Consider the following 12,238-nt stretch of genomic DNA (forward strand, 5'->3'; position numbering starts at 1 on the left):
CTTAATTCCAACTTCCCCGGCGCACCCCCTCGCAACTAGGCAATGAATGAACGGCACTGAGGCACCCACTGTAATTCTTGTCTTCGAAGAAAACATCTTATCCCATCTCAACATGATAGTATCCCGTCCAAATCCTCCATCATGACAACGGCACAAGTCTTGCCAGGAATCAAACTCCTGCGATCGATACCCTCCCCCAACTACCGACTTTACTCATCAACCACACAAATATTGCGCCAACATACAAAAGACCACCCTCAAGAAAATCCCAACAGACCAAGACAATCACCGAATCGAAAAGGAACAAAAGGACGGCCTAAATCACTCCGGATCTTCATCCCACCATCAAACGACCATGTATTACCATCTGGAAAACTGCTCACTACACCAGAAGTCTGGTCATTTCTTCAAGAAACAGGCATCGAGTACGACAACTCTAAGGCTACACGTCTGCATCTGGGGTCTGACGAGCAAAAAGTGAAGGCACTGTTCAACTGCCTTATTCAATACTCGCCTCGATATATACTACACCCTTTCCACCTGCAACATTTAAGGCCTGGAATAGCCCCGATGTTGCCCGTGATCATGAGCAATTACCGACGCAAGTTGGAAGAGGAGCCTCTCTGGACATACACAATATGTAGGGGAGGAAGCAGTAACGTGGTGCGACACCTGATGGTCAAAAGGTTGACAGGCGCATTCTGGACAGCCATGAAAGATCTCGGATATTCAATGAATGGCCCACGAGGAACGCTTATAGTGACGATCCGCGATCCTTTGAAAGTCGCCCAAGCCCCAGCTCATATTTTTGGCGAGGCAGTTGCGAAGCAACTGAAGCAAACCTGGGAAAGAATACAGGCTTGAAAAAGAGACATGAGTAGCTGGGCATACTTGAGAGCCAAGACTGGATATATCGGCTCTAGGTTGCATTCTGCGAAAAATTGGTGTTTTGGAAATTGGTGGCATCCTTAGAAGGGATATGAGGGAGTATCATTAAGGTCTTGATTATGGAATTTTACGGAATCCTTTGTCTGATTTGGAGCCAACGCAGTGGTAGACCTGAGAGATGGATCAGATTATTCACATTTGCGTGGGTTAGTAACTCATGTGTGTACTTGACGCTTTGATACCAATGTTTTCGCCAATAAACTGTATATTAATACACCCAATCGTGTCAAGTTGAGCGAGCATTCGTCAATAGGTAGGTAGTTAGTCTAGGATGATACACATGAGAGGATAACATGCAACATCCAATCCGATGCGAGGTGTGAGCTTTGTCCTCTAGCTCCCGAGTCCCCACTTAGTACCTAGTGAAGTGCCCTGAGGTCGGAGAGCCTCACAGGGGCACAGGGCCTAAGCTCCAGGGACTCTTCCCCAATTTGCTGTTGAAGGCTGAATGGGAGCTCTTTGTCCTTGGTGCCCTTGTTGGCTGGCGTGTGTCCTTGCTCATGCAGCCCGTCCCAACCAAAGATTCCACGTCGACTTTCCATCCCTATCGCATTCGCATTATCAGCAACCTTTCTCGCTTCAGCCACAGATAGGCGATTTGGTCAGCGCCGTCTATAGATTCTTCTTTTCAAAGATACCCTTGTTTCACTTTCTCTATTCCGCTTGCGTGATAGCCTAGTGACTACCCTCGGCGTCATCACCCTTTGTTTGCTGCGACACTCGCAACGATGCTCGTCTCTCTCACTGTCGGCAAGGTCGATGCCGGCGTTACTGTTCTCCTGACACCGGACAAGCGCTTGGTGAGCTTGAAGCATCTTATCTGTTTGTGATGATTGCTAATGCAGAGACTGTCATTAGATCGAATTCCCATCTATTCTCCTCCCTCCCAACATCTCCTCAGGCAGCATCGTCGACATCAACGTTTCGCAGAACGCGACCAAGGAAGCTGCCGCCGATCGCGCATTCCGTGCCCTTCAAGACAGCATCTACAACTCATTTGGTGCCTCCGAGCCTACAACCCCAGTGCTGCGATGCCGCAATGCCACCCAAACCTCGGTCGTTCTTGAGTGGGATCCTATTCAGCTTGCTACCGCCGACCTTATTTCTTTGAGTCTCTACCGAAATGGCCAAAAGGCTGGAAACATCCCTCGCCCATTACAGATGCACAGCACAAAGATTAGCGGCCTTGCTGTTGATACAGAGTATACCTTCCACCTGGTCCTGCGCACAAGCGCAGGCACCTTCATCAGTGAGCGCGTCCCCGTGAGGACGCACAAAATGACGGACCTAAGAGGTATTACAATTACTACCGGTATTCTGCCTAGTGCCGTCAAGGACAGCTTGACAAGTGCGGTTGAGCGCATCGGGGCCAAGATTGTTGATGGCGTCCGCATTGACACGACGCATTTTGTTACCACTGAGGGACGTGGGCAGCAATGGGAGAAAGCTGTCGAGAGCAACATTCCCGTCGTACGTCCCGAATGGGTTGAGGCTTGCGAGAAGAGTGGCCGCATCCTAGGTGTTACCAAATTCTATCTGGATGCTATGAAGCCAGGCCCCCCAGCCGAGGAAGCTTCACCTCCACCACCTCCAGAGAAGGAGGAGAAGAGCCTGCCCGTGCCACCTGCTCACAACGGTGAGCAGACATCTCCATCGGAAGAGAAGCTAGACGAGAAGGTCAAAGAGAAGGAGGAAGAGGACGCGCAAAAGAACGGCGGGAAGCAGAGCTCCAGCGGTAGTAGCACTGAAGGCGAAGAGGAAGTCGAGATCGAGCAAAAGACGAAGACGTCACCACAAGAGGAACAAAAGGTGCGATTCGAGGATAAAGAGGAGCAGAAGGTTGCCCTACGACCCGCCAATAATGGGGAATCAAGTAAACCCGAACACGACGATAAGCAAGGAGCGTCAGATGACGACGCAGAGGATGAGTCAAACGCGAAGACTGCACCTACACCAGATGGAGCATCCTTCCAAGAAGTGGAGCTATAGACCAAGAGGTACTGCAGTTATGTGATTGAGCTTGACTTTGTTTGAAAAGATAGCCTGATCAGGCAGCGAGTGGACAGCGGTCGCTGTCTGGTTCGGTCTCTTGTATGGATATGTTGGCTGGCAAGATCTTGGGGAAAGGGCAGAGAAGATACTGGTTTAATAACTTATTTTTCGTACGAACAACCCTAAGCTGCATTATCTTTTCAACTCTTTCAATGCTATGACACTGTAGTCTCCACGCCTCACTTTATGGGAGGATCTCCTTGTTGTTCCAGTCCATACACTTGCCTCGCCCTTCCAGGGGGAGACCTGTCGCGACTTTTACAAGCCTGTCGACAGCGAATTCAGGGCTGAATAGTTTGCCCTCCTTCGTACTCTCCCAAAAACCCTTGCTCAGGTCTGTCTTGACCGTGCCAGGGTGGTAGGCAATGGAGATGGCCTTGTCACCACTCCGCCCACGGAGAAATATGTCGTAACTCTTGCCCAGGCTGATAACTCCCGCCTTGCTCGCCCGGTATGAGAACCATCCCCCGGCCCTGTTATCTGATGTGGAGCCAACCCGAGCTGCCATACTGAGCCACACCGAATGGGGAGGCATCTTTACTTCATCACTGTCGGGGCTGCCCTCGAGCTCAGAGCTCCGCCTAGGGAGAAACTTGTCGAAGTGTTTTATAAGGAGGAGAGGACCAATGGTGTTGATGCGGAATTGCCCCAAACTAGCCTCTGCGTCTATCTGATTGACATTCTTTTCGGGTTTGAGGACGCCAGGAACCGCGCATGCAAGTCGCAGGTGGTGCCTGTCAGGGGGGAACAGCTCGGCAGCTCTGGAAGCTGCATCAATGAGAGACCCCTCGTCTGTGACATCCGCGTGAACTATTGAGAGGCGTTTGGTGAGACCTTCGTTCTCGGTGAGACCTTCGAGGAGTGACTTCTTCACAATTTCTGGGTCGTGTTGGAGACGAGCTGTTGCGAGGATGGGCAAGGATGTCTTCTGGAGGAGGTGTCGAGTGAGAGCATAACCAATTCCTCGGGTTGAAGGACATACAAAGATCCAGGGCTTGCTCATGGTTGATTCACATGAGTCGGATGTCCCAGGGCTATCTCGTGTAAGCCAAGTTTATTGAACAAATTGGGTGTTGTTAGAAGGATGAATGTAAGGTACGAGGAAGTTCTAAACCGGTGTCATTGGTTGGAAAATCAAGTTCGCACCTCAAACGACCTTATAAATAGCTGGTTGTCACTTTTCTTTCACCCTTCCCTTGACAATCATCTAGCTCCATGGCATCTCATGTCTTTGATGATGCGTAGACGCACGTTCGTGTAAAGGATCACCTACGTCATATAAGATCTCGCTCGCCATGAGCGGGCCCGATCTAAGTGCAGAAGCTTGTTACCCAACTAGGTATAAACAGAAGTGATTGTGGGATTTAAACTAGATTCTGTGTTTCTTGTCTTGTGAAATAAAGTAACGGCTAGCATAAGATGCCAAGAGGATGGCTTAGTGTTTAATCGCAAGTTATAACCTTGGATTATCGCCATGTGAGCTACCTATTATTAAATTCGGTGAAACTAAACAAGAAACTAGCTATTCTGGATAGATACGGTACATACTAGGAAATACTCTAAACTTATCATGATAGGCGTTAGCTAGGAAAATGCACGTCGGGTGCAAGACTATACTATAGAAACGTTGTTGAACGCATCCAAAATCCAATGCTCCGCTCATCCTGCATACAAACCAACCAGCCATTCCTACACCGCAGATAAAAAACAAATCAACCTTCCCGTCTTCTTCTCTTGTAGTTGGATTATATACGTCTTCTAGCAGACCCACTACTCGGAAAGAGAATGCAGCAATCCCCCATCATCCATTCCAAGTGATCTTGCTTCAAAGCTTAGTCGAGATCGGCCTGCCAGTTCTCTCATAAGAGGTTCGATCGTATCAAAGCCGCTCATGTCATCGCTGACACTTCCAGCCTCAAGCTCCTCTTTAGTCCGTACAAGTTGCTCCAGAAACTCCCGCTCGGATGTCCCTGTCCTTGTCATCATACGTCCTCGGCTTGATGGTCTCATCTTAGACGTTGCTTGAAAGTTCGAACGGTCATCATCAGAGATCCACCCCTTTGCCCCGCCTGGGTGCCCGTCTTGAGAATTAGCGAGCGTGCGGTTGAGGTTGTCTAATACTGGCACAAGGGCGCGAAGCCAGACATCTCCATTGCGCTCCAATCTCCTGATTCTGCGCTCCATCTCTCTGATGCGGTACTCACGGTATGCCTCATATCTTCGCAAAACCTCATTTTCCACGGTGGGCGCTTTGTCCCCGGTGTCTTCTCTCGTCGTGGCGGCCCTTCTTGCCCTGGGCCGGGGACTGGCGTTCGAGGCGGCTTCTTTTCGTTTACGCTCTAGTTCTCGAGCAGCACTCCACTCCCGACGTCGCGAAAGGGATGTTCTATCATGTGAGTCCACTTTATGAGTTGGTGATGAGTGAGCGGATTGGGGAGGCGTCGGTGACCCGTTCTGATATGAGGCTGGAGATGGAGAAATTGCTCGACTGGACGTGTCGTCTTCTTGCTTAGGCACCGCTTCGTCCGGCTTCGACTTCATAGCAGGGGTCAAGTCCTCTGGGTTTGCGGTCGTTTGTCTCTTTAGGGGCGCCGGGACAACCGCTGATGGGGGAGGCGATGGTTTGACATTGGCGACAACCATGATGGGGCACATGCTCTGGCGTTGGGGAGACCTGAGTGGCAATGGTGGTGGCTCTTCTGCCTTTTCTTTAGGCAACTCTTTGATAGTCTCCTGCTCAGAATCGGGCTGCGGGTCCATCGAAATAGATATCATACTGCGCCGTTTCAAAGAAGCAGCTTCCATATCCTTCTTTTTCTTGTCCCTGACCTTGTCACGGCGACTCTGTGACAATTTGGCTTCAGGTGTTGAGGATCTCTCCTTTGTTGTTTGTTTCCTAGAACCTTGACGTTGGACACGTAGTGGGCTTTTGGTGATCACAGTAACAGAAGGTTCCTCGGTTTTCTTCGTGGATAATCGAATGCGCGATTCTCTGGCTGATACTGGCCTTGCCTCGACCGGTCTAGCCTCTGCAACAACAGGATCATTCTCGCTTGTGGTCATTATGCTCTTGGAAAGCGAGGGTTGATAAGATCCATCCTGGGAAACGGGGCGGGCAGGTGAAGTAGGAACCTGATGGGCTTCTGTCTTGGTTGACTGAGACATCATAGTATCGATCGACAGGTCGCCGAGGTGGACGAAGCGACCCCCTGTCAAGCTGGGACTCCGTGAAGGGATTCTATCGTGATTGTTTGGGCTTCCTGCATGTGTGTTCCCCTGTTCATTGTTTTGAAATCCTCGGCCCTGCTCATTAGCTTGTCTGACTTGGTCCGGGGTCACTACCCTCGGAGGAGGCGTTGCCAAAACGTTCAAATACTCCGGTGCCGTACTTTGGTTACTGCTATTAATAGGCGCCGGAGTAGAGTGTCCATTGATCGATGAGTTTGGAGATCTTTGAGGGATGGTAGATAAGAGAAGCTGAGAGTTTGCCGGGCTCACCGAAGGCGATGATTCTCTGTCCTCAGTGACAGTCCGTAACACTGTCACGACGCCTTTGTCGTTCAAAACTGCTCTGGTAGGAGCATACTGGGAAGTGAGAGGCTTCACGCTCCGGTGCTGGTATATAGGATACTGAGACCTGGGAGTTCGACCAAACGGCGAGGCGTCCAAGGGAATGGAAATTGCAATATGTCGATGTCCGCCTATCGTTGTGCCTGAGACAGCTGAGTCTGGAAGCCGAATGGTCTGAGGCGACTTGGAGAGTGATTTACTCCTCTTGCCCAACTTTCGGAGCCTGTACCATCGCCCCCTGTCCTCTGGGGGAATTCCATCGGGGATAGACATAAAGTTACCTGACGGAGGGCTGTGGTTCCTCAGAAAGTCAATGAGCTCTGCAAGGCCATCATGCGGTTCCCCGTTCTCCTCCTGCTGCTGGTCGATGAAGGTGTCGTCGTGAAAATGCAAGTCCTTGTCCTTTTCCGGGCCACCTAGCAAATTTGATGCAGATTTTGCTCTTGGTCGGGTACGTGCTTGGGCTTGGGCTTGGGCTTGGGAGCCTGGCCTTTGCAGATGCTGATACGAATACCGATTTGCATTAGGGACAGTAGACGCAGACACTGATGCAGAAGAAGTGAGAGCTGGGGCGATTGTTGTGCGAGGACAGGAAGCGCCACTGCCCGACGTGACAGAGGCCTCAGGATCAAGGCCGATAACTTGAGCCATGCCGGGCCAGCTTAACATCTGACACAGCACATGGGATGGGCTCACACGCTTTTGCGCAACGATGCACTTGCATCCATGAAAGACAGGCCTGAGCTAGATAGATGTATCAGTTGAGTATTCACGGGACATGGTTTGTACACGAAGGGATCTCTTAAATTAGTCTCACCTTTGGTTGTCTTTCGGGGCTTTTCTCGTGTCCTCCCTTTCCTTTGGAGGCCTGGATGGAGATTAGGAGGCGGGTGGTTGCAGACCGGTGACCCGAGTGATAGTAGGTATGATAGGTACAGGAGGGGGTCTGTGTCACCGCGAATACATATGTCTTACACTGGGTATCGACAGCCACAAAACAAGGCCAAGATTGTGACAAAGATGAGAAATTGAGAAGTGATGGTGTTGAAAAGAAGAAGAAGAAATTACACGTCCCGGGGGCGATGCCTCATCCCACTCTCTCCCCCAGTTCAGCCCAGTTCAACCTGGTCAATCCCAGTCCAGGGACCTTCCCAACCGCGTCAGAGCAGACAGACAGCAGTAGCAGGAGCATCGAAGAGGTCCTAGAGCCCATGTATGCCGTCACTCTCCATAAAACCCTGGAGCGCCACCAAGGCCAAGTGCCGCTATTTAGTCTTAGCTCAGGATCCGAAAGCTAATTATGCCCGTTGAATTTGATGGAGTGGAAACGTTTTCCCCAATTCGCCAATCAGAGCCTCTAAAGCACAGATTCACCAAAAGGGAGATCGTGCTGCTTTGTTCTAGCTCAGCTCATCTCCATTATCTGCTGGGTCTCTTTCTGATGTTGTAATTACGAACTCTTTCGCGATGCGGCACGACACACCCGGTTGTTCGGGATGTCAACCAAGATCGGCGTAGAAATAGTTTCATTTGTCAAACTATCCCTAGTCATATTTGCGCTGGAGATCTCATTTTCCTGACCCTTGGCCAGCTTCGTTCCCGTCACTCTTTCTCTTTGCTTTTTTTCTGTTGTCGCTTTATGCATGTCTCTTCGCCAGCCACCAGAAGTGATGTATGTATGCACATGCAAGTGGACAGATCTTTAAGTCCCAGCCGCTCGCAAACCTTTCCCTTGAAAAAGAAACAATTCATAGCAGTTGGTTGCCGAAAGTCATCGGTCAGTGTGTTGCAGCTGGCTGGTCGTCGTCACCACCGTGAGTTGTGTTGCCTTCTCAGGTATCTCGGGTGGTTCACAAGAGGTAGAGAGGTATGTATATGAACCAAGAATCAGCTGAAAATCCAAGCCATGTTCGCATTATTTTGTCCTAGACCTTGGCCACTTGTTGAACCACTTACGTAGGTATGCACCAATCTTCAAACTGTCCAGTAGCCAGGGGATAGCAGAACTCAAGACTGGATGCTAAAAATACTTGAATAAGTTTAGGATGAGCTTGGTTGGCTCTTTGAATAGTTTATTCTTGCTCCGTATCCAGAGTCTTGAGTCTTCTGAAATCTAATCCCGAGGGAGTAGCTCCCTGTTCCAACAATCCACAAACATTTCACTCAACCCCGAGAGGATGGTAGCCATCTGTTTTCAGCTCACGAGGTTCTTCCTTCGGGTCGTCACAACCTTATCCAATCACCAATACCGCGTTGTCGTTGCTCAACCGCCAAAAGCCTTTCCGAGCGCCACTGCTGATCTCCTCTGTAGGAGACCGCTAGTGTCATCATTGTGCCAAGTTACCAACTGTTACCCAGAGGATATGATGTCTGTGCCTGACTGAGCATTATCTTTAGAGTCTAGCGTCATCCCCTACTCTCTGTCGTCTTGGCATTGATATAATCTGAGCCGAATTGACCCTCTTTGGAGAAGCTAAAAGGCCACTGTCGTCAATAATGCCTCCATCACCATTTGCCTTTACATCATAGCACAACCACCTTTTTGTCACTTGTGATCATGTAGAAGTAGCCTCGTCTATTGCCCGTGGGAACTTGACCAGGATCGGACATTGCCTGACTTCACTCGTCACCAGGGTCCCTTGTTGTTATCCCTGTCCATTGAAATGACACGATCCCTGTCCACTGATGATCGTCCTCACTACCGGACGGTTAGGCGAGTTGACCCATGCTCAGCGCAAACATGCACTGCCATCTCCTCCATTCACATTGTTTCAACAGTATCACGTGATGCAATCAACCTCAGCTGTGTGGAAATGATGCAGTGCTCTGCCATTACCATGTTCCAGCATTGATGGAAAGCCCATGGATCTCGTTGAGCGTCTCAACCTTAACAGCTGGCCTCAGAATCTTCCAGGCTGGTCAGGTTTAATGCTTAATGCTTCAGTTCTCCATCCGACTACCACAGGAGGGGGCCTCGTGCCCCCTTGCATATCACCGTAGGTGACCCACGCATGAATGATGTATGCGAGCCTATCTTCTGACTGAAGCCAGGAGTGAGGCATGTTTGGCCATGTTTAATCCTCCGGAGAAAAACCCGCCGCAGCCCATTATGTCCTACTCGTGAATGCCATGTACAAATGAAATAATGCACGTCGACCGCCAACGCCCAGAAATGCTATCTACTATGTATCATCCTCTATGCTTACTATACAGGGTCTCGTTTTGTCATGAAATTTACCGTTTCTTTGGAACGAAGAGACTTGGCTTCCCCTTCTTGCGAGAGGAAGGCGGGTGAGGTGGGCGTCGTTGCTGGGAACAGTATAAGCAAAGCATCTCATCGAACTCAGAGTGTTAAACATACCTGGATGTTGCTATATTGCGGCCCCGGATTCGAAGGTCCTGTCGGAATTCTGGGCCCTGTTGGGGCTTGGGGTCCGCTTGATAACGAGGGACTGGTCGGTGCTGCTGCAGGCGGTCGTTCGGGAGGCGCCAGACCCATTACTGCCATCGCTGAAGGGTCGGTGGGAGCCTTGGGCGGCCGGTGCGACTTGTTCCCAAACTTGCCCATGAGTCCACCGCCCCGAGCCTTGTCACTTGCTATCTGTTTGACTGTTAGCTTACAAAACCTTGTTCTCGGTATTTGTTATGTCTGTGGGCATACCCTTTTAGGAACTGGCTGATTTGAATCTGGTCCGTCATGAGGTCGCTTTCGTGCTTCTCCTGGAGGCTTGCTTGACGAGGTATGAATGACAGGAGGCCCAGCAGAGCGTGGCAGAACTCCAGCCAGTTCACCTCCTCCAATGCCAGGTATGTGAGTTGTGGGAGCTGTTGGCTGCTGAGCTCCTTCGACCTTTGGTGAGTTTGGACGAGATGAGGGCAGTGACGACGTTCCCAAAGATGCATCTCGCATTGGAACATCACGGTCTTGAGCTTGGGGTGGTGGGGGAAGGTAAGCGCCCGGCTTTGCCTTTTCGAGGGGCTTCCTAAACATAGACAAGACGTCGCCATTAGTGTAGCGATCTCTAGCCTGGGCATCCTCAATAAGTTTTCGCCAGAATTCGCCCTGAACAAGCGCTCTCGAGTCACCAAGAATCCACAGCGATGATTTGGCACGAGTCAGACCGACGTTCATACGTCGAATATCAGTCATGAAACCGATACCGCCAGTAGAACTGGCACGAACACAAGAGAAGATGATGATCTCACATTCGCGACCCTGGAAAGCATCGGTGGTGTTGAACTCGATTATGCTTGTGATGTTCTCGCCATATCGCGATCGGAAGCGGTTTCTTAACTCATAAAGTTGAGCTTTGTAAGGAGTGATGATACCGATCTTGCCAGTCAAGTCGCATTCACGGTACTCGTTACTAAAGCGATCGTACATCTGGATAGCAACATCCAACTCCTTGGTGTTGACCAGTGACTGGCCCTTGTGACCCCTCTCCTGGACACCCTGGACATCGAAGAATCGATAAGGACCAAGCAGTGCGCTCTTGTGCCACGGCTGTTGCCTGAGCTCATGCATGTTCTGTCCGTCGGCGAGTTGCCCTTCGTAGAACTCGCGGCTGGGGAACAAGCTGATCTCGGGATGCATACGATATTGCATGTCAAGCAAATGCACCGATCGTGGGTGATTTTGCTGCATTCGGACGAACAGACTTTGATCATAACCGAACTTCGCCGCTGACTGTGACAGAACTGTAGGGGGAAGCTGTTTAGGATCTCCAACGAGAATACATTTGTAGCAGCCGTATTTGAGTGGAATCAAGGCACTTAACTCAACGCACTGAGCAGCTTCGTCAATGATGACTGTTTCGAACTCTACATCCTCCAGGTTTCGAAACATCTCGTGACCACTGCCACTCAGAGTAGCGCACAGAACCTGAGCGTTATTGAGGATCTCTTGCTGGACTTGGCGGCGCCGCATTTCCATCTCTCGGGCTACAGAATTGCCGCTGCTCTTGTCGGCATCGATTTGTTTTCCATAGGACATTTGGCGTCGTTTCAATTCGTCGAATTCTCGGGATAGCTTGTTGTAAAGGGTTCGATCGTCCATGAGTTTTGCTGCTTCCAGCTGGGGACGCAGCTTTCCCAGCTCTTCCTTTACCTTCCCGGCATTCTCGTGGAGTTGGTCACGGTCGGCCTTGGCTTTATCCTTGGTCTGATCGCCCTCCATGCGGGCCTTGACAAGCTCGTCTAGGGTGACGTCCCTTACAGCTGCATTAATGGCATCACTCCGACCGAGTCGTAGCACGTTGATATTCTTGGTTTTCCCTGAGATCGTTTTGACACCAGCCTTCAAACGTAGCACTAATTCATCTACGGCGGCGTTACTGGGCGCACAAACAAGAAGCTTTTTCGAACGATTTTGTTTGGGTGCACCTGGTGCACCGTTCGGTCGCAGAGGTACGCCTACGGGAATGCCTTGATTGCCTGATTGACTCAGTTGCTCAGAGAGTAAGGTTCCAACCATGGCCACGATAGTTTTCGTTTTTCCAGTACCGGGAGGGCTGCTTTATATTAGCTTCGTCAATAACCAAGACCGAGAGACTTACCCCTGAATAAGTGTAAAACCATCATTGTCGTGAGCACCTAGAACCGCCGTGGCCTGTCCTCGGTTCAGAGCATAATTGTTCATACAGTTGTTTATCTTCTCATCTCCAAATTG

At 50.4% G+C, this 12,238-nt stretch overlaps 5 protein-coding genes across 5 annotated transcripts in view; 2 read left to right on the top strand and 3 right to left on the bottom strand.

Annotated features, from left to right (window-relative positions):
* Positions 1-141: 141 nt before the first annotated feature.
* Positions 142-864, top strand: FOXG_18490 (uncharacterized protein; the record flags this gene model as incomplete). The annotated part of the gene is made up of 1 exon (XM_018398581.1): positions 142-864. One exon carries the CDS (start codon positions 142-144, stop codon positions 862-864), a length of 723 nt encoding a protein of 240 aa, XP_018237052.1.
* A 553-nt stretch (positions 865-1,417) lies between these two features.
* On the top strand, positions 1,418-4,269 carry FOXG_03146 (uncharacterized protein). The gene is made up of 2 exons (XM_018380723.1): positions 1,418-1,748; positions 1,807-4,269. The coding sequence occupies exons 1-2, from the start codon at positions 1,677-1,679 to the stop codon at positions 2,935-2,937; spliced, it is 1,203 nt and encodes a 400-aa protein (XP_018237053.1). The 5' UTR covers positions 1,418-1,676; the 3' UTR covers positions 2,938-4,269.
* On the bottom strand, positions 3,081-4,220 carry FOXG_03147 (uncharacterized protein). The gene has a single exon (XM_018380724.1). The coding sequence runs from the start codon at positions 4,001-4,003 to the stop codon at positions 3,185-3,187; it is 819 nt and encodes a 272-aa protein (XP_018237054.1). The 5' UTR covers positions 4,004-4,220; the 3' UTR covers positions 3,081-3,184.
* A 77-nt stretch (positions 4,270-4,346) lies between the features above and the next one.
* FOXG_03148 (uncharacterized protein) lies at positions 4,347-8,584 on the bottom strand. Its single transcript, XM_018380725.1, has 2 exons — positions 7,388-8,584; positions 4,347-7,314 (listed from the first exon to the last, which is right to left on the bottom strand). The coding sequence occupies exon 2, from the start codon at positions 7,237-7,239 to the stop codon at positions 4,771-4,773; it is 2,469 nt and encodes an 822-aa protein (XP_018237055.1). The 5' UTR covers positions 7,240-7,314; positions 7,388-8,584; the 3' UTR covers positions 4,347-4,770.
* A 1,220-nt stretch (positions 8,585-9,804) lies between these two features.
* FOXG_03149 (uncharacterized protein) overlaps positions 9,805-12,238 on the bottom strand; it is a gene marked incomplete at both ends in the record, with an annotated part of 6,493 nt that continues 4,059 nt past the window's right edge. The window contains 4 exons of the mRNA XM_018380726.1: positions 9,805-9,879; positions 9,932-10,171; positions 10,232-11,903; positions 12,126-12,178. Of these exons, the coding sequence (XP_018237056.1) occupies positions 9,805-9,879; positions 9,932-10,171; positions 10,232-11,903; positions 12,126-12,178 (2,040 nt within the window). The remainder of the gene's footprint in view (positions 9,880-9,931; positions 10,172-10,231; positions 11,904-12,125; positions 12,179-12,238) is intronic.

This window comes from Fusarium oxysporum, chromosome 8 (assembly GCF_000149955.1).
Source record: "Fusarium oxysporum f. sp. lycopersici 4287 chromosome 8, whole genome shotgun sequence".
Taxonomy (NCBI): domain Eukaryota; kingdom Fungi; phylum Ascomycota; class Sordariomycetes; order Hypocreales; family Nectriaceae; genus Fusarium; species Fusarium oxysporum.

What these genes read in the sequence shown, in the direction of transcription:
- FOXG_03146 (XM_018380723.1), top strand. Translation starts at nt 1,677, where the DNA reads ATGCTCGTCTCTCTCACTGTCGGCAAGGTCGATGCCGGCGTTACTGTT. An exon ending in TGACACCGGACAAGCGCTTG is followed by an intron (nt 1,749 to 1,806) that starts GTGAGCTTGAAG and finishes GACTGTCATTAG; the next exon opens with ATCGAATTCCCATCTATTCT.
- FOXG_03148 (XM_018380725.1), bottom strand. Translation starts at nt 7,239, where the DNA reads ATGTTAAGCTGGCCCGGCATGGCTCAAGTTATCGGCCTTGATCCTGAG.
- FOXG_03147 (XM_018380724.1), bottom strand. Translation starts at nt 4,003, where the DNA reads ATGAGCAAGCCCTGGATCTTTGTATGTCCTTCAACCCGAGGAATTGGT.